General features: G+C 38.4%; 1 protein-coding gene across 1 annotated transcript in view; it reads right to left on the bottom strand.

Moving 5' to 3' along the window:
* Positions 1-19,141, bottom strand: part of LOC117336000 (SCO-spondin-like) — a 30,039-nt gene that overhangs the window by 1,546 nt on the left and 9,352 nt on the right. Inside the window, exons 9-23 of the mRNA XM_033896313.1 lie at positions 17,185-17,370; positions 16,300-16,470; positions 15,894-15,967; positions 15,241-15,445; positions 14,754-14,921; positions 11,944-12,156; positions 6,247-6,417; positions 5,526-5,785; positions 5,047-5,203; positions 4,368-4,729; positions 3,266-3,566; positions 2,563-2,717; positions 1,949-2,090; positions 1,150-1,277; positions 718-826 (exon numbers count right to left, since the gene is read on the bottom strand). Of these exons, the coding sequence (XP_033752204.1) occupies positions 1,180-1,277; positions 1,949-2,090; positions 2,563-2,717; positions 3,266-3,566; positions 4,368-4,729; positions 5,047-5,203; positions 5,526-5,785; positions 6,247-6,417; positions 11,944-12,156; positions 14,754-14,921; positions 15,241-15,445; positions 15,894-15,967; positions 16,300-16,470; positions 17,185-17,370 (2,663 nt within the window). The 3' untranslated portion in view covers positions 718-826; positions 1,150-1,179. The remainder of the gene's footprint in view (positions 1-717; positions 827-1,149; positions 1,278-1,948; positions 2,091-2,562; positions 2,718-3,265; positions 3,567-4,367; positions 4,730-5,046; positions 5,204-5,525; positions 5,786-6,246; positions 6,418-11,943; positions 12,157-14,753; positions 14,922-15,240; positions 15,446-15,893; positions 15,968-16,299; positions 16,471-17,184; positions 17,371-19,141) is intronic.

The following is a 19,141-nucleotide window of genomic DNA, read 5'->3' as shown; positions in this document are numbered from 1 at the left end:
GTTCAGTAATGATGAAATAAACCATGAACATATCATCAAAGAATCATGTAACATAATAACTATCGAAAATAAACTTGCGTTCCTTTTTTTCCGCTAGTATATAAATGGCATACATTAATTGTTATCCGTGATATCTTTAAAATATCTGTATGTGATATTTCATATTGCTACCATTAAGGATATTTCAACAAATCATTAATTGTATCAAAACAGTGCAAGTGTACTGCTTATATTGGGTAATTTTCGACGCGTATTTCATTTCGGTTTTGCGGTCATTCAATATTGTGCGAAAATAAATACCCGCTGAATATTAATATATAAACAGACATACATAGAAGATTACTACAAAATGTTTATAATGTGATGTTGCGCGGAATTTAATACCCGCGAACTAGTTCCAACTCGGATAACAGCGAAGTTTATCAAGTAATCAGTATGTATTCAAATACCAGTTTAGGATAGGACAACGCTTATGTGTAACCGTTTGTGACGCTATAAATTGACGACTGCGATTTCATGACCAATGAATTTACCCGATTTAGTTTACACAAACTGTTTGTGTTTTGTAGACACGGCATTATCAACCAATCAAAACACATTACATCATTTAGTCTGAGCCCGTCTTTTGAAGATATATATACATACAAAAATGAGACAAGTTGAGACAAAATGTAATACTGTCTGCTTATTTCCACAGTGAAATTATGTTTAGCTTACCTTGTCAAGGTCGTCTACCCCTGGCGGCTGTGGAAACATTGCCTCCGGTTTGTCTTTACCTCCTGTCGTTCTTGCTTTAAACTCCTTTAATTTTTTAATTATAGGGCGTCTGAAACAGAGGTTAACCGATATTCATATTGTAACATGTATTTGACCGTGTTTATTATCTATTAATCTGTTTTTACTCTACCTATTAATAAATAATTGTACTAGAAGGCGTATGCGTATCTTTCATCGTGATTCAAAATATAACTGCTTTTATCTTTCATATCTAAGCGACATGTTTAGGAAAGAAACTGGTTCCAGAAATAAATGTCATTGTAAACATCAGTTAGAAACATTGACTACTAATTAAAAGTGTGTGAGAATCAAAAATGAGTATAATCAATTATCATATAAAAGTATTGACAAACAAACTATTAAATTACTTACATACCATCTTCCTTTGCCAATTGAAACATCTTAAGTGCAAAACATATGAGGGAAAATAGAGCAAAAAAGGCCATAAATATGAGAAAATCCCTGTACTGCGGTCATTTCCTTATTGACAGCACTGTATACTGAAATAAACAAAGGCTGAGAGTACAAGGAAACATTACGAAAAAGAAAAGCAAAACAAAGTAGAGTCAACCGAATGCTATGGTATCGATTCAGAATAGACACTTTTTCTTGATGTTCTAATAAAATCGTTTTAAATTCATTTTATGATGGGTATCTACACATCTTCTATGTGTTGGGCGATTTTGTTTACTCAGCTTCCATGCTTGGTTTCCACTCTTTGGTCCCCTAGCAGCACAGAAGAATTCTAGGACAAAGCAACTGTATGATGCAGTTTATCGATTAATCGGTATATAACTTTCTGAATTCATATCTATATTCGTCTGCGCATGTCTGTTGTAAATCCTTTTGGACTTATTATTTAATATTTAGCTACATTGTATCTTAATATCTGTATCTGTAATTTAATGTCGGAAAGGTGTATGGTGTTAAAATTATAAACGATATGGTCTTCTTCGTGTTAATTTTGCATCTGGCATTCGGTTTTCTTCCCTTGTAAGACTATTATTAAACACCGATACTCGAAAGCCATTTGATTTATTCATTATCTTATTTCATCACCTTTGAGAATATTTCATATGCAAATACCAGTGGGAAACATTGTTAAAACAATTATCAGTTTGTTTCTACGCATTTGCATGAATCAACATGGCCATTAGGTCGAGTTTCTTACCGCGGTCAGTGTCGTCCTTAGTGAGGACGAAAGCAATGTGATTGGCTAGCTGTCCACCGTACTGGACGATACACACATATAGTCCTGATTCGTGATGTTTGGCGGACAAGGTAAGTGATCCGAGGTAGGAGTCTCCTGGCAACTTAAAGCAACAGCTATTATGATAAGAATGGATTTCCACCCTTACACAAAATAATATTTTTTATATATCATATACATGTATTTAATGATTTTAAATTGATTTTATGAACATCTGGTTAATTAAACGTCATTGTCTACCATGCAAAATGAAATCAATATTTTTGATAGCAAAGTCCATTAATTCGCTCACTAATGAAATACATTCGATTTACCAATCACTAACTGAAAATGATCGACACTGATTCGGCATCGCGCTGAATATGTTGGGCTACACCATATTCCACACCAAAATCAAATTATTTGTTTAAAGTAGGTATTTTTTCTTTGCTTTACACATATGTAAATTGTGGCACTTTCGATGAAGTTAATGAATAAAAAAAAATGAATACAAACCTCCTAATGTAAAAACAACGACAACAACGTGTTCCCGTAAAAATCTATACATATTGATAATGCTAAATAATAATACATACCCTTGGGACAATCTTTTGGCCAGGACCAGTCTTGATTTTCTTGTCTACATGGAACCATTCCACAGAGACATCATTTCCAGAATGTACATAACGGGAGAAATCACATTTAAGTACGACTTTACTATCGCTTCGCTCCACAACTTCCATCGTCTTCTCTGAAAATAGGACATTTCCCAATATCTATAAAATTATATTCTGTACAAAATAATAAAAAAAAAATGCTATTATCTGATTTACAACACAGTTCAACATTAGATTTACAGTGACACTATGAATAAGTCCTTTTTACGGAGAAATTTTTTACGAATTTACCGACATTCACTTTCCCACTCCGACTCTGAAAGAAAGAACAATTGGAATCATCTATCAAAAAAACAACAAAAAAAACTGTAGAAGGTATGCAAGTATACAGTCTTGTTACTCATAGAAGGTAAGGAGGTATCTAAGGAATACTACTAAAGATACTATATGTAGGTACATTTGTAATTCTATATACAAGTATGTAAAAGGAAAGTAGGCATTTCAGAGGAAGTATATCTATGGAAGGAAAGTGGGTATGCTTGTGGAAGAGAAATACGAATACTTGTGTGTGTGTGTGTGTGTGGGGGGGGGGGGGGGGGGGGGGATTGTATAAATAGGGTCGGAAATTAGGTATAATTGTAGAAGTGGGTATACTTGTGACAGGTAAGGTGCGTAAATATACCCGTGGAACTGACGCCATCGGTGTTCATGAAGCCCCTGTTGTCCACCAGAGGCAAGTTCCACAGTCCGTATGACTGACCATTGATTGTGACCTCGTGGATGGATCCTGAGAATCCTCGGTCTATGCCCGTGATAGCAGTAAATACGACCCAGTCGTGTTTCTCACCTCCACCCACAAATACGTGCGAGCCGGGGTGGTAAGGTAGTCCCGGAGAGGTTAGCTGGACCGCCTTCCCCAAGTTTACACGAATGATGGACCTGGTAGCGGTCAAGACAATCGACAAATGGTACCAGCGCATCGCCTGTAGATAAGAGGAGATGTAAGCTTGTTTTTACGGACATTGACACACGTCGTTTCAGTTTAATACTTACTTTCCTTTCCTTTCCGGATACTAGTACTAGTTACAAACAAACATAGACGTTTTAAGATTAAATCCACGAATAACATCGGGTCTTTTCAGTGACCTTGTTGGTACCTGAAATATCGCTTTATATAATGTTTTTTTTAATATGGAGTAAATGTTCGATCCTAAAATCTGGTATACGTTTACATGGAGTCCTTGGGTCGGTCATATGATCTGTTATCCTTTGAAGAAAGGTGTATATTTGATTAACTTAATGTACAGCGTATTTACGTCATTAAGGGTAAGGAAATAGTTAAAATAAGGACATTAAAAATAATAAAATAAGGAAACCAAGGTATAGTTACGGCAAAGGTTACAAAACATACAGTTTGTAATATAAACCAGACTCTCTCAAACAGCAAAGTGCGCCAGTAAACGAAAGTGAATTAATGAATCATGATAATAAAGTGACAATCCTATGGAATATCATAACTCTTTACTACTATGTGTTCTATTATGAGTGACGCTTTTGTTTGTTGGATTTATCGCCCCGTGAACAGCCATGGCATAGTATGACGTATCACAAAGCAGGAGTTGGCGTAGTGGAGTGGGGAAAAGGATGTGGCTATGTGTTGTGAGATATCATCAAAAATGTCTATCTTGTAACAACATTAATTGTTGCCAAAGTTTGACTTAAGCTATCATCTGAGGGAAAATGTAGCGATGAATTATAAGATATATATAGCATTCGATACTCACCTCTGCATCTTGTATGCTTTCACACACGGATTGGCGTCCACAGTTAAAACAATAACGGAACGTCCCCATGTGTATCATTAAGTACATAAACGACCCGGGAATCCTCCCTTTATTGAACAACACGAGGCCCTCCAACTTTTGTGGCCATATTGACATCTGGACATGTAATGATTGAAGGGTTTTTATGGATAGCTTCAGGTACGTGTCCCCTTTAAATTTGGGGTATTTTGCAACGGGATCAACACGAACGCTCTGTGTTAATCTTTCCTCCTCAGGCATCCCGTAGCCGCTCCACCCTGCCATTCGTTGTAAACCCAGGACCTGGTAGTTAACCTTGAACTCCGCAATCACACCGACAAACCCTGGAGAAATACACAGCTAATAGAAGTTAAATTGCACATTGTCAATTTTGAAATCTTTTTATTCATCCTTTTGCATATTATGAGTACATGAAATACATAGAAAAAGCATCAATTATAGATACAGTTCGGATTGGCAAATTGTGTGTCATACTAATTTTCCGTGTAATAATTCATGCTTGATTACAAGTATGTTTTTCAAAACATAATTCAATCTTGATCATCGCCCAGCAAACACTACTTAAGCATAAAATGCATCTCATTCGTAAACATGGCTTCTAAGAGATGAAAATAATCAAAATAGGATTGCTTTCATTCACCTTCGTTTGAATCCGCCCCTAGTGTCATCCCGCTGTCATAGTTGATCGGGACGGACGGCTTTGGGTGGTACTTGGCACGAATGTGAGCACCATTATTGATCCTCAGAAATCCATGGTGTTGGGATAAATAAACATAAACTGTATGCCATTCTTTAACCTACAAAGGAAGCATAGAGTTTCCTTACAAAGCGAAACGGATATAACGGTACTTATTAAAAGTTATTTAGATTTTCATACGACCATAATTATAGCGAGAATGTCAAAGACGTGTATAAGTTATTATATCATGGTTGTCAAATCTGATATTTACGTTGGCGTAACTTCTTATTGCGTTTTCCCTTACAGAAACCATCGCATTTCTGTTAGAACTTTTAAATATTTAAAAATACATATGTAGGAGTTTGATATATAGAACTGATACTTTCTTTCTTGCATGCCCTATAGTAGATGAACGTTAGATACATTAATGACCAGCCTACCTGTAAAGGGGTACTAGACATGATGACTATCCTTGACCTTCTGCTGACTACCTCTACGCGGGGTTTACCATCCACTAAAGACACATTCACACCATGACGACATTTTTCCAGCTGACATATCCGCGACCTGTGCACAACGGTCCCATTGGGACGTAGAGGATTCAGTACCAGGTAGAGACTCAAGTACGGCTGGGGCTTGTGGAAAGGTGCATATAGTAACCCACTGCTACCATTCAGTCTCACACCTATGTCTTCTCCGTCTGAAAACAATACATCACAACACCGTCATCAAAAGATGTTATATTATAGTATACATAGCTTGTCACAAAAAGGTTGAAATAGCACCCATGGTATAGGTATAGTTAATTAATACTAACAAATGACAAACAAACTATTTTATGAAAGCGTCGCTTAAACGACTGAGAGTTACATAGAAAATAGCGGCGGTGCTTAAAATAAATTTCTTTTGGATGCATTTTTTTAAGATAAAGAGACACACAAACTTTTGGATGGTGGTAATTCAGCTACGTATATAAGTTGTGGTATCGCATAAACATACACAACAACATATTCTTGTTTGTAATCGATAGTCTCTCGGAGATACGGCCCCTTATAAAAACACTATCAGCATATTGTCATGTTTCAAATATATATCATCATTGCGATTGTTTACTAATTTAATCAAAATATAAACCAGATCATAATTACACTAGACATTTACCTGGACAAGGACCCTGGAAACAGGGGGCAACTTCTGACCCCTGACCTTTGCAATAGCTTCCCCCGTACAAAGGTGCGGGATCGGAGCATGTTCTGTCCCGAAAGTGGACTCCTTTCCCGCACGAATGACTGCATGTGGACCAGGATCCCCAATGAGCCCAGTCACCAACGACTACCAACATAATAATGATCGAGGGTCATCTAAATAGCAAATCAAGTGATAGCAGTGATATGTTATAAGCCTAAACATTACTACTATGGTATCATTTATCAGAAGCTACTTGTCAATATGAAGCATGGCTAACCACGGGCCTTGCTGTAAGTGTTGACATGCTATTTGTTAATTTGTTTGTAAATTTCAACAAAACATGCGAAAATGCATTGGTTTGACCAGATTTGACTTTATATATACTGAAACGAAAAAGAAACGCAACTTCAAATTGTAGGTTTAATAAAATAATACTTGTGAGCATTATGTTTAAATTTCATATGTAATAGTTAATATTGAATATTGATGTAACATCCTTTAAATGTTTAGAGATTTTTAAGAACAGGTCACTTTGCTAGAAGGTCATGATTGGTAGTACCCTACGTGAATCCAAGTTGAAATGGCAGCAGTTTTGAAACCGTGCCCTAATATCGTGTGTGTCCTCCTCGAACAGTTATCACATCTCTAATTCTTTGTTGCATTGAGTTCATCAGGGCATTGACTTTCCGTATTGGAATGTTATTCCATTCTTGGACGAGTGCATTTGCTAACTGAGGGAGGGTATTTGGGGGGTTACGGCGATTTCGAATTCTTCTGTCTAATTCATCCCACAAATGCTCGATTGGGGACAGGTCGGGGCTATATGGAGGCCAATCTATAGGAACAATGTTCTGTGTCGCAAGAAAGTCTCTACAGACTCTTGCAACGTGTGGTCTCGCGTTATCTTGCTGAAAGGTTAGATGATGCTGCCTAACAAACGGCACAACATGGGGCCTAAGGATCTCATCCCGATAGCGTACGGCCGTTAAATTCCCATTGACTATCACCAAAGGCGTCTTCAAACCATGGGAGATTCCCGCCCAAACCATAACTGATCCACCCCCAAATCGGTCGTGTTCCAAAACACAGGCGTCAGCAAAACGTTCGCCTCGACGCCGGTACACACGTTGACGGCCATCTGCTCGAAATAACGTGAATCGAGATTCATCGGTGAAGAGCATAGACCTCCAACGTCTCATAGGAAAACGTCTGGGCATATGTGCCGTTGCCCATTGCATACGACGTGCTCGACGTTGCGGTGTTAGTGGTAAACCAACGTACTGTCGCCTTGCACGCAAATTAGCCTCACGCAGTCTGTTGATCACTGTTTGGGGATGAATTCGACGGTTATGATTACCAATCGTATTCCTTGCCGTTTCAGCGGCCGTTAATCTCCTGTTACGCAGGTGTGCCAACCTAAGAACCCGGTCTTGACGTCGCGACGTTACGCGTGGACGTCCTGATCTCGGCTGGTCATCGACTCTTCCTGTTGCGTTAAGACGTGAAACTAATCGACTAATAGTCGATTTGTGAACTCTGAATTGTCGAGCGACGTGAAGTTGCGTGTTCCCTGCCAGAAGCATCGCTATAGCACGTCCTCTATCAACCTTTGATAACCGTGGCATAATTGTAAAAGGAATTATTGTTTGCAAAAGTATTGGCGATGATGTGGCTCAATGTTAGTGATGAATTGATACTGGTTTGAATGAAAAAAGAACGCATATGTTTGTACAGGCACGGTTTTTGATGTTTTTACCGCGCCGGAAGTGCATAGGTCTCTAGTCACACTTGGGTGATTTTGAAGATTGGTATGGGTGTTAGGCAGGGTGCATGTTTATTTCCGCGATTTTTATACAGATATGTATATTTAATACAAAATTAATCACAATTTTCCATGTTGCGTTTCTTTTTCGTTTCAGTATATGTATATACACTGATTCTATGTTAACCTTGAAATGCAAATAGCGCAGGCAAATAATATTACACAAGTATGGCATATAGGATAGCATTTCAGGAGTGCTCTTATTAGACACTATTTGGAACTACGAATATGGCAGAAGACCACTTTAAGGAAACGTGCTCAACAGCTGAATTTGAGGTAAAAGAGGCATATTTCTGGAAAAAAGGAAGAAGATAAAAAAAAAACCCAAAGTTTAACTACTTGAAAACACCTTTCTTCCAATGATCAGATGTCTTAATAATTTGAAATAGGAGCATTTCTATTTGTCGAAATACCCCCCTTTATGCAATATTATACTATTATTCACAGCTACCATTTGCATTTCAGGGTCAAAACAAAATAATTCAAATCCTATGGTTTGGTTTGGTTTATTTTGTTTAACGTCCTATTAACAGCTAAGGTCATTTAAGGACGGCCTCCCGTGCGTGCGACATCCATGCGTGTGGTGAGTGGGGGTATGTGTGTTTTGGGAGGCTGCGGTATGTTCGTGTTAAGTCTCCTTGTGATAGGCCGGAACTTTTGCCGATTTATAGTGCTAGCTCACTGAAGCCTACTACCGAAGACACCCCGCAGCACACCCCACCCGGTCACATTATACTGACAACGGGCGAACCAGTCGTCCCACTCCAAATATGCTGAGCGCTAAGCAGGAGTAGTAATTCAAATCCGGTCAAACAAATTCTCCTATTGTGCACTATAGACACTTATGAGCATAACAGCATGGTTATTTTTATGTTTAAATATTGATGTGACTTTATTATTGTTCACTGCCACATATTACCACAGAGTAACTCTACAGAAGAAAATATTAGCATACAGAGCAAAATGTACATTTGGAAAAACCACATCTCCAGTTAAACATCTGGTATATTAAATGACTAGTTTTGTAGTTTTGTGATTTTTTTTTATATTCATTTGTTTTTTAAATACAAATTATTATCCTGGTCGTGTTCGTGAAAGAATTCAGATGGAAGCATTGTTATGACATCGCCCCACTTATGACTAGAACGAAATGATTGTGATAACAATAATGGAAACCATCAAGTATTGCGTTGTGCATTATATTTTGCCTGGCTTTTGTTTTGATCAATCACGTGATACAGTTAAGTTTTTCGGCTACGATGCTAGGGTTTCTGTGACCTAACTCTTAGTGGCATTTGTGACATGATTATCGCTTCCTGCTAAATAAACGTTGAAAAGACATACAGTTTTTAAATACAGTTTTCTTAATATAACAAGAGGCCCAGAGGGTCTGTATCGCTCACCTGGTTTCATGAGATATGAAACAAGAATGATGCTTCAGTATATTTGTCGCTGGTATTGCTATGTCAATATATAGCATAAGCATTTTATATGGGTACATGTACATTGGTTTTATTTTAATGCTAAAAATGCCAAAAAGTGCATTAATCCATGAAATGAAATTGACTTTTGGCGCGACCCCATAGGGATGCTACCACACAAATGTGAGTGATATCCATATTACTTAGTTTCAGAGAAGATCTTGTTAAGACTAATTGACCCCTTTTGACCCTGCCCTCTAGCCCCTGGGGGTCAGCTCCTTCCTTTAAACAATTTTGAATCCCCACCCCGTAGTGATGATACCAGGCAAATATGAGTGATATCCATCGGTCAGTATCAGAGAAGAAGTCGTTTATATCAATATAGCCCAATTGACCGGTTTTGGCCCCGGCCTTCAGGTCCCTTGGGGGCCAGCACCATCATTTGTACAATTTTGAATCCTCACCCCATAGTGATGCTACCAGGCAAATATGAGTGATATCCATTGCTTGGTTTCAGAGAAGAAGTCGTTTATATCAATATAGCAAATTGACCCCTTTTGGTCCCCGCCCCTCAGGCCCCTGGGGGGCCAGCACCATCACTTGTACAATTTTGAATCCCCACTCCGTAGTGATGATACCAGGCAAATATGAGTGATATCCATTGCATGGTTTCAGAGAAGAAGTCGTTTATATCAATATAGCTAAATTGACCACATTTGGCCCCGCCCCTCAGGCCCCTGGGGGGCCAGCCCCATCATTTGTACAATTTTGAATCCTCACCCCATAGTGATGCTACCAGGCAAATATGAGCGATATCCATTAGTCAGTATCTGAGAAGAAGTCGTTTATATCAATATAGCTAAATTGACCACATTTGGCCCCGCCCCTCAGGCCCCTGGGGGGCCAGCACCATCACTTGTACAATTTTGAATCCCCATCCCGTAGTGATGGTACCAGGCAAATATGAGTGATATCCATTGCATGGTTTCAGAGAAGAAGTCGTTTATATCAATATAGCTAAATTGACCACATTTGGCCCCGCGCCCCTCAGGCCCCTGGGGGGCCAGCACCATCACTTGTACAATTTTGAATCCCCACCCCGTAGTGATGGTACCAGGCAAATATGAGTGATATCCATTGCTTGGTTTCAGAGAAGAAGTCGTTTATATCAATATAGCTAAATTGACCACATTTGGCCCCGCCACTCAGGCCCCTGGGGGTCAGCACCATCATTTGTACAATTTTGAATCCCCACCCCATAGTGATGCTACCTGGCAAATATGAGCGATATCCATTGGTCAGTATCAGAGAAGAAGTCGTTTATATCAATATAGCCCAATTGACCCCTTTTGGCCCCGCCCCTTAGGTCCCTGGGGGGCCAGCACAATCATGTGTACAATTTTGAATCCTCACCCCATAGTGATGCTACCAGGCAAATATGAGTGATATCCATTGCTCGGTTTCAGAGAAGAAGTCGTTTATATCAATAAAGCAAAATTGACCCCTTTTGGCCCCGCCCCTCAGGCCCCTGGGGGCCCAGCCCCATCATTTGTACAATTTTGAGTCCCCTACCCATAGGGATGCTTCTGACCAAATTTGATCAAATTCTGATCAGCGGTTAGGAAGAAGAAGTCAATTGTTGACGGACGGACGGACGGACGACGGACGGACGACAGACGACGGACGACGGACGCCACGGTATGGCATAAGCTCACCTTGGTCCTTCGGACCAGGTGAGCTAAAAACCTATTTTACCTTCTATTTAGAACGCATTAGTAACCAATTATATCATATAAGTTTTGAGCTGTATTACAACAGGGTAAGATATCATTAGTCATATAGCTATTTCATTTCTACCAGTGAATTATCGAAAATTATTCATTCTATAAAAGAGAATTTTTTACAAGTGAAAAATATCACTTATTTCTGATTATACCAATCAGAGCACTGCTTACAAACGACAATGGGGAAAATTGAGATTTGCATATAGCTCACCGTCATGATATATGACGTCATAATGCAAGATAGAATACAAAACGTCACGATTCGGAGTACATTTGTGAGTCGTTGACAGGGGACCACAATAAATTCTGGGAGAAATTGAGCTGCCTCGGTATATTTTGTTATAAAATGTAACAGAATACTAGTATCTAACAGTATCTTCAGTAAAACCAAATGTATTTCACTAGTGTGGCTAATATTTTAATATTGTTCACTAGTGCTACGCAATCTGCAATTTACTTCCGGTGTCTTTAGTTAGCTCTATTCCAACCGAATTATATGACAATCTCCTTACAGTGTGTTTAGTTATAGCTCTATACCAACCAAACAAGATACCTTTTCTTCGCCTATTCTTCTGTTATTGTTTACTTACCTGGACAAGGCATCTGTGCACACCTCCCACTAAATCTGTTGTTGTTTACTTACCTGGACAAGGCATCTGTGCACACCTCCCACTAAATCTGTTGTTCCCACGTGCTATACATATCGGGACTCTCCTTTGCAACATTGGCAGGTACTGGCGATCTTTTGTGTATTTCGAATCCAGTTTGCAGTTCCTAGACCTTATTCGTTCACCAACTCCGCACGTTTTGCTACAGTGAGACCACGCTGTCCAGTGCGCAAAGTCCAATGGGAGCCCTTAAATATTACTTTTACCGATTAAAACAATAACGTAAATTATTATTACTATTTTCAAACAACTCATAATGAGGCATATATTTATTTCTACACTAGTCAAGCTTCGACCGGGATGTTTTTTTTTTCCAAATACCAATCATCCATTATAGATACGCCATAGAATTGTATTGTTGAATATATTTGTAAAGGTTATACATATTGTTAATAAAACGAAATCCGTATCAGGGTTTATTTGTTTGATTTAAACCGTATTTTATTTAATGTATAACAGTGTCAAAAAACAATACAAAAATAAACGAGGATTCGAAATAAATTTGTCTCATTTAATAATCTATTGATTAATTTGACTTTCTGTCTATGAAAATGATCATTAAATGACACACTAGGTATTGATGCTTGCACAAATTCCAGTATCAAACGATTAAATAAGAGACCATGACCCTTAACGGTCAATTGAACCATTATATATATATAGGATCTAACAGAAGTGTGATCAATTCAATATGACACGGATACAAGTGTTAGATTCTATTTATGGTATAAATTGAGGAACAGCAAAGTACCCCCTTTGAGACACTGTCCCTCTGTTCTGAGGGGTCAGACCTATCTCATTTCTATAAAATACGATTACCCTCTCCCAATGATATTTCACACCAAATGATAGAAATTCGCTTAAATGTTTAGCAAGAAAAAAGATTTGAAGAACAATTACAGCAAAGTTCCTTGCCACTCGGGCCCTATGAGACACCTGCCTTATTTATATAAGATATGGTTGGCCTCCCCAATGATGTTTCACACCAAATTTGGATGTAATTTACCCAACCGTTAAGAGGAAGCAGTTTTTTAAGCAAAATTTCAGCAAAGCTCCACCCCACTGGTCCAAGGATTCACACCAGCCTCATATATATATAAGTTATGGTTCACACCAAATTTGTATGTAATCTACTCAAGGGTTTAGAAGTTGGATTTTAAAGAAAAAATCACCAAAAGTTCCCTTTTTGTGGCCCTTCACCTCTGACCCAAGGGGTCACACCAGCCTAAAATACATAAAATATGATTGCCGTCCCTCAAGGTTGTGTCATACCATATGCTTATAATCCACTTGAGGTTTAAGAAAGGGTAGGGTTTTAAAACCAAAATTCGGCAAAGTTCCCCATTTTGGGCCCCGCCCTTCCGTCCCTAGGGGTCTGACCAGCCTTGTTTATATAAAATATGATTGGCTTCCCCCAATGATGTTTCACAACAAATTTGGTAGTAATCCACTTTCGGGTTAACTCTTTACGTACTCATTCAAATTTCGCGGTCGCTACCGGAAGTGAATGCTGGGTAGGTCCTTTGTGTATTGGAGCATATGGCTATCACATCAGACGTCGATAAAACGATCTTTTACTGATCTTTTACTGTTGTATAATGCTTAATATTAAATGAAGTTTATCATATGGAACAAGTACTGAGTACGGAAACTCTTTTACCCAATTTTTCCTTTAAAATACGGCGAAATCACCAGGCAGAATCGCGGGAAATGACATGTTAATCGGCACATGTGTCACACATGTGCAAGAAATCACGCAGCCAAAACATCGTTTTTTCGGTTTGTAAAAATATTTTACGTATTTCTTACTTATTTTGATGATAAACGTTACTCAATTATATATATATTATCGTTTTTAATTGTTTTATTGTGTTTAACACCTCAACAATCTCGCAGAAAACGAAAGTAAATTTGAGGCCGCCATTTTGTAGCTATGTAAACAGCTCGGCATGAACCGGCGGAATTCTTTGAAATAGACAATCTTAACGAATGAATTATGCTTCTGGTACGTAAAATATACCATCAATACAATATTTACATTGCTTTTTATTTCTTAAAAACATCATTTCCGTGTCAATTCCTTCGTATGACTATGCTAAACCAGCAAGTAATATCAACATCTTTCGCGATGTTTTACGACGATTTGAGTCGTCACAAAGGATGGAAGGCATGTTAATTGTGACGTGTGTAGTCGTCATGAAGGATACAAGAGCACATTTTTGTGACGTCTGTAGTCGTCGTGAGTACGGAAAGAGTTAAGGAGGAGTAGCGTTTTGAAAGTAAAGGATTAGCGGCGGACGACGACGGACAGAGAACGATGACGGCAATAATTCTTCGAACACTTCGGGTTAGATGACCTAAAACTGGACAGCATTCCGTTAATTCAGCATCCAGTACTTAATTGACAAAACTACCTCATTGGTGCGTCCCGCTACAATAATTACAGTTTTTATGAAAGTTTGGTTGTCAAAAGTACAGTAACCATGACAGATGTCAAAATCAGAGTTGTTACATTTTTATCAGAATTACAATTCACTACCAATAAATGCATGGCTATATCAATATATAACATCAGACTGTCAAATGTACTGGGGAGGGACCTTTTGTTATCAGATTGCAAATTATATATTAGAAAAACGTGACAGCATTTTTAAAGTTACAAGATCGTTCAAATATGTACACATTTTTTTTTCAAATGAAAATCGCGGGATTTTGAACACTTCAAAATAAACCATGAATGTTCAATATCGAAAAGTTACACATATTGCTTAAGCAGAGAACACACATTGGCATTTTCCAGGATTGCATATTTTTGTTTCTTCCTTATTCCCAAAACATGTTCCACCAAACTGGGGAAGCGGCTTATCACACTTCCGATATCTCTTCTTCTTTCCTTCTCCACAGGTGATGCTACAGTGTGTCCATGACGACCATTCACTCCATCCTCCGTTCACTGGGGGTAAAATACATATACATTTTAGTATGATTTTATATGATTGATTCATTTTAAACCGGTATACCGTAAACATCCATATTTTAGCGATATTATTTTAGCACTTTTCTCATTGAAAGCCTGCAAAGTTATTATGTCTCTAAAAATTGCAGTTACTGTTGTTTGCGTTCGGCTTCTTACGGAAAGTAGTGTGAACGCACCAGTTCATTATTATGCATTTGTTTAAATTCAGATGTACGCTGGAATTGAGGACGCAAACATTTACAGTATCCATTTATATAAACAAAATAACGAGAGTTTAGGTAAATTATGGAGTCACCTGGACATGTCTCGGTGTGACAGAAGAGAACCTGTCTCAGCTCTCCGTAACACTGCCCTCCCAAAGTGCAATTCCGGTATCTTGACCGCTGTCCTATAGCACATGACTTTGAACAAGATGACCAGTGCGACCATTGAGTAAAAATACCGATTCGGTCAGGCTCCAACTCGTAAATGTACGGATTGTTAAAGTCAGTTCTCCAGGCCTGCGGAATGAGAAAGGACAATACCAAAGCTATTGATTAACTTATTCATTAGTGCTTGGAAATTAACACAAAACAAATTGTCTGATGTTACGTTCTTACTCGGTACTGAAAGCATACTGTACAAAGACTAGAAGGTTCCTAGCAATTTTAACATAAGGGGATATAAAGGAATGTATACATCGAATAAAGTAATCGATAATCGGGTGGCACAGTGATAATACACTTGTCTTTCACCTATGTGGCCAGAGTTCGATTCCCCGATCTGGCGTTAAAAGGTATGTGGTCACCTGCCCAATCACGTGGGTTTTCTACCGGTACTCCGGTTTCTTCCCACAGTAAGCCCGCTCGCGCACTTCCATCCAGGCAAAAAAGAGTTCTTAATATAAGTTGGTATAGTTTGTTTCGAAATTGTTGACACTCAGTTTGCGATTTTAATATTAGTTATTACCTTTGGAGGTGTGGTGTGTACTGGAACAAAAGATTGGGCTGTTGCCTCTGCTGTCCCATGGGTCAGAGTATTATCTGAATAAAACGTCACAAGAGTATAAACGCTTCTTTTCAGATAGATACATGCACGTATATTACCAGGGTGTCACTCGTCCACATGGTAGAGGACATCCAAATATGTAAAGGAGATAACAGAATGGCAAAAATTGTTGATGAGATGTAAAACCAGATCAGTTCTAGAATTCTTGATAAGCCAGTTCAATTTAGGACTACTTGGATTTCGCTAAAATTTGAGCTAAGTCTTTGTACATCGTACATGTTTTCAAAATACTCAATTCATTTAGGTCAATTATCCTGCAGAAGTAAGCAACAGGAGAACAGATAACAAAGTGTTTTAACAAATTTACTTTTCTCGCATTTCTTCTCACAGGAAGTGACGTTGAGGGATTGTCCTACACAAACTGTTCTACCCGACGAGTGCAAACCATTGCATGTTCGTATGCGGATTTGCCGGCCCTTTCCACAGACTGCTGAACATTCAGTATATGGTGACCAACTGGACCAAGTTCCATCAATTGCTGGAAAGTGGAGTATTCACAAACATAATGTGATAGGTCCCTTAGTTCATTCATATTGTAACTCAATATTGTTATCTGCTTACAACTAAAAAGCTACATAAGTCGACGCAAGCTTTCGATAGGATTTTAGAGGATGCAAATATTATTTTGTATCTTCAAATCTTCTTATTCAAATCCTTTATTTAAACATGTTAAAGTTTTGTTACAATATGCATTATAATGGATTCCCTCAACCTAGAACTATTATAATTTACACTTATGTTTGATAAAATAGAGACATAAACATCGGTATATAGATTATATGATAAACAACTTTTTGTGGTCTCGCATCTCATATTCTGCTGAACCTATTTCCTATATAGCGCATGGGTAGTAGAATGTGCCGAGCGGTAAGTTGTCTCTATACTAGCATCATACTGGTGTCGATGTCAAACAATAGACATGAGCTGTTAATCATGTTGTGTTTACCATTTTAGTGCAATTTGTTACACATGCAAAGCTTAGTGTCATTATTAAAATTGTTCAGTATATTACCGAATTCGTTAAATACTTTTTCACATTGTAAAATGCATCATTTTAGATTAAAATTGTTAACTATATTGAAGATTAATAATAATTGTTAAATGCATGCAAGGATACTACAGTAAGGAGTTTAATATGGTGGTTTGATCTTTGTTCTTCCAACGATTATCGAAAACAAAATTCTATACTTACGAGTGCATGGTCCGCGAAAACAGGGTTTCCTAATGACTACTGCGGTTATTTTTCTCCTCTGTATATCGGCACATCTATCCCGTTTCAAGCACAAACGTCGTTTTTCCTTCACACCATACTGCCCGCAGCTGACAGAGCAAGGTCCGAACACTGTCCACTCAGATAGGTAAGCTCCCAAAGCAAAATCTATAAGCAAATATTGTACATCATGAAGAAGAATCTATTTGAACTATATTTTACTGAAAAAGTAGCAACTAAAGTTTTAGAAATACATCGAACTGAGACGATATTAGTGTTGTCTAGATAAGATTACATGGAAGTAGTTCTTGTAATACCGATCTCCTTCTGTGTGAAGCGAACTGGCGTGCGAGCGGCCGTATTGTAACTTACGATAATTACAAAGCTTACATTCCTGCCAAAAGAAAAATATTTAATGCAATACAGCTCGAACAGCTTTTTAGACTCACCAGAAACCTAATGGGCCATAATGGTGAAATAGTTCTGCTAAGGTGGTCTTAAGAGAAAACACTGTCCAAGAAGTTCTGCGATTTTTTCAAAGGGAAAAAAATCCACAAAAGCATACTAAAGATTGATGTCGTTAATTCACCTTCTGAAACCAATAACTCTGTCACGGCTGCTGACAACCAATTCGACAGTGCACTTACACCGTTCAGGTCAACAAAATATGAGTTGTGCAAGATCATTATAAACACGCTGTCGAAATCCTTTTAACTGGATCCACTTCCCACAGTGCTACAGAAGCAATGTTTTAGGGAATGGCTCCCCTTGATAACCTCAATCATGAACAAACCATTAGCTGAGTCAAAGGCTCCATTGTGCTTCAAGATGGCTCGTGTAAGACTATTGTTGATTTCCTTTCCAAGACCTTCGAGAAGATTGTGTACCAGCGTTTAGAGGCTTATATGCAAACAGCCTTCATGACAACCTACAATCAGCCTACTGCACGAGCTTTCCACTGAGACGGTCCTAATTCGTATCTACAGTGATATAACTGCCGCCCTGGATAACAAATGTAGAGCAGTTATCAAGCTTGATCTGTTCGCTGCATTTGACGTCATTTTCAACGAGAGTACTCTTATGGGTGATTAGTGATGCACTACACTGGATCCGACCCTACTGAGCGAACGACGACAGGATGTTCCTTTGGATCAACTGTTTCTGATGACAAAACCTTATACTTCAGGGTTCTTCAGTGTCCCGTACTGGCACCAAGAAAATTCTGTCTTTATTCTTAACATATAGGGGAGATATGTCGTCGTTATAGCCTTCTGTACCATTGGTATACCGACGACCACAAATCTACCTCAGACAACAAGACAACTGGGACACAATGACAGCAGGTCTAAAAGCCTGTCTAAATTGCATCAGTACCTGGATGAACTTCAATATGCTAAAGCTCAGTCAGAAAACGACAGAACTGGCCTTGTGTTTCCATATGTATGCAAAACATTGTTACGTTCGCTTGTTGTTGTTACTTCTCGATTAGACTATCTGATGCACTGATTAGCCACCTGTATATAGTACAGAACACTGCAGCACGCCTGGTGTCCGTACGTGAAAGAGGAAACAGCTCCAGAGTATTAACAGGAACTTGTCACTCCCTACCAGCCGTCACGATCAATAGGATTGGAGACAGAATCCTTGGTATGCTTTCCAAACTCTCGTACGATGACTTATAATAACATGTGCTCTGGAAAGGTAGTGGCCACTTTTGTGGAACAGCTTACCATCTGTTACCAGGAAGTCGAAAACTATGGCCAAATTCAAGAAGGAAGTTAAAACTCACCTGTTTACGTCTGCTTTTTTAGAGTATCTCCTGTACAAATGTTCACCTAATTGCTCGCGGCGGTATATGTTATATATGTTCTATACATTGTGTAACACTTGAAATAAAATATATCATTATATTATAAAAGGTTAAGCGCATTTAAGTAAT

The sequence above is a fragment of the Pecten maximus genome, chromosome 1, assembly GCF_902652985.1.
Source record: "Pecten maximus chromosome 1, xPecMax1.1, whole genome shotgun sequence".
Lineage (NCBI taxonomy): Eukaryota > Metazoa > Mollusca > Bivalvia > Pectinida > Pectinidae > Pecten > Pecten maximus.
This window is presented reverse-complemented; position numbering and strand designations above follow the sequence as displayed.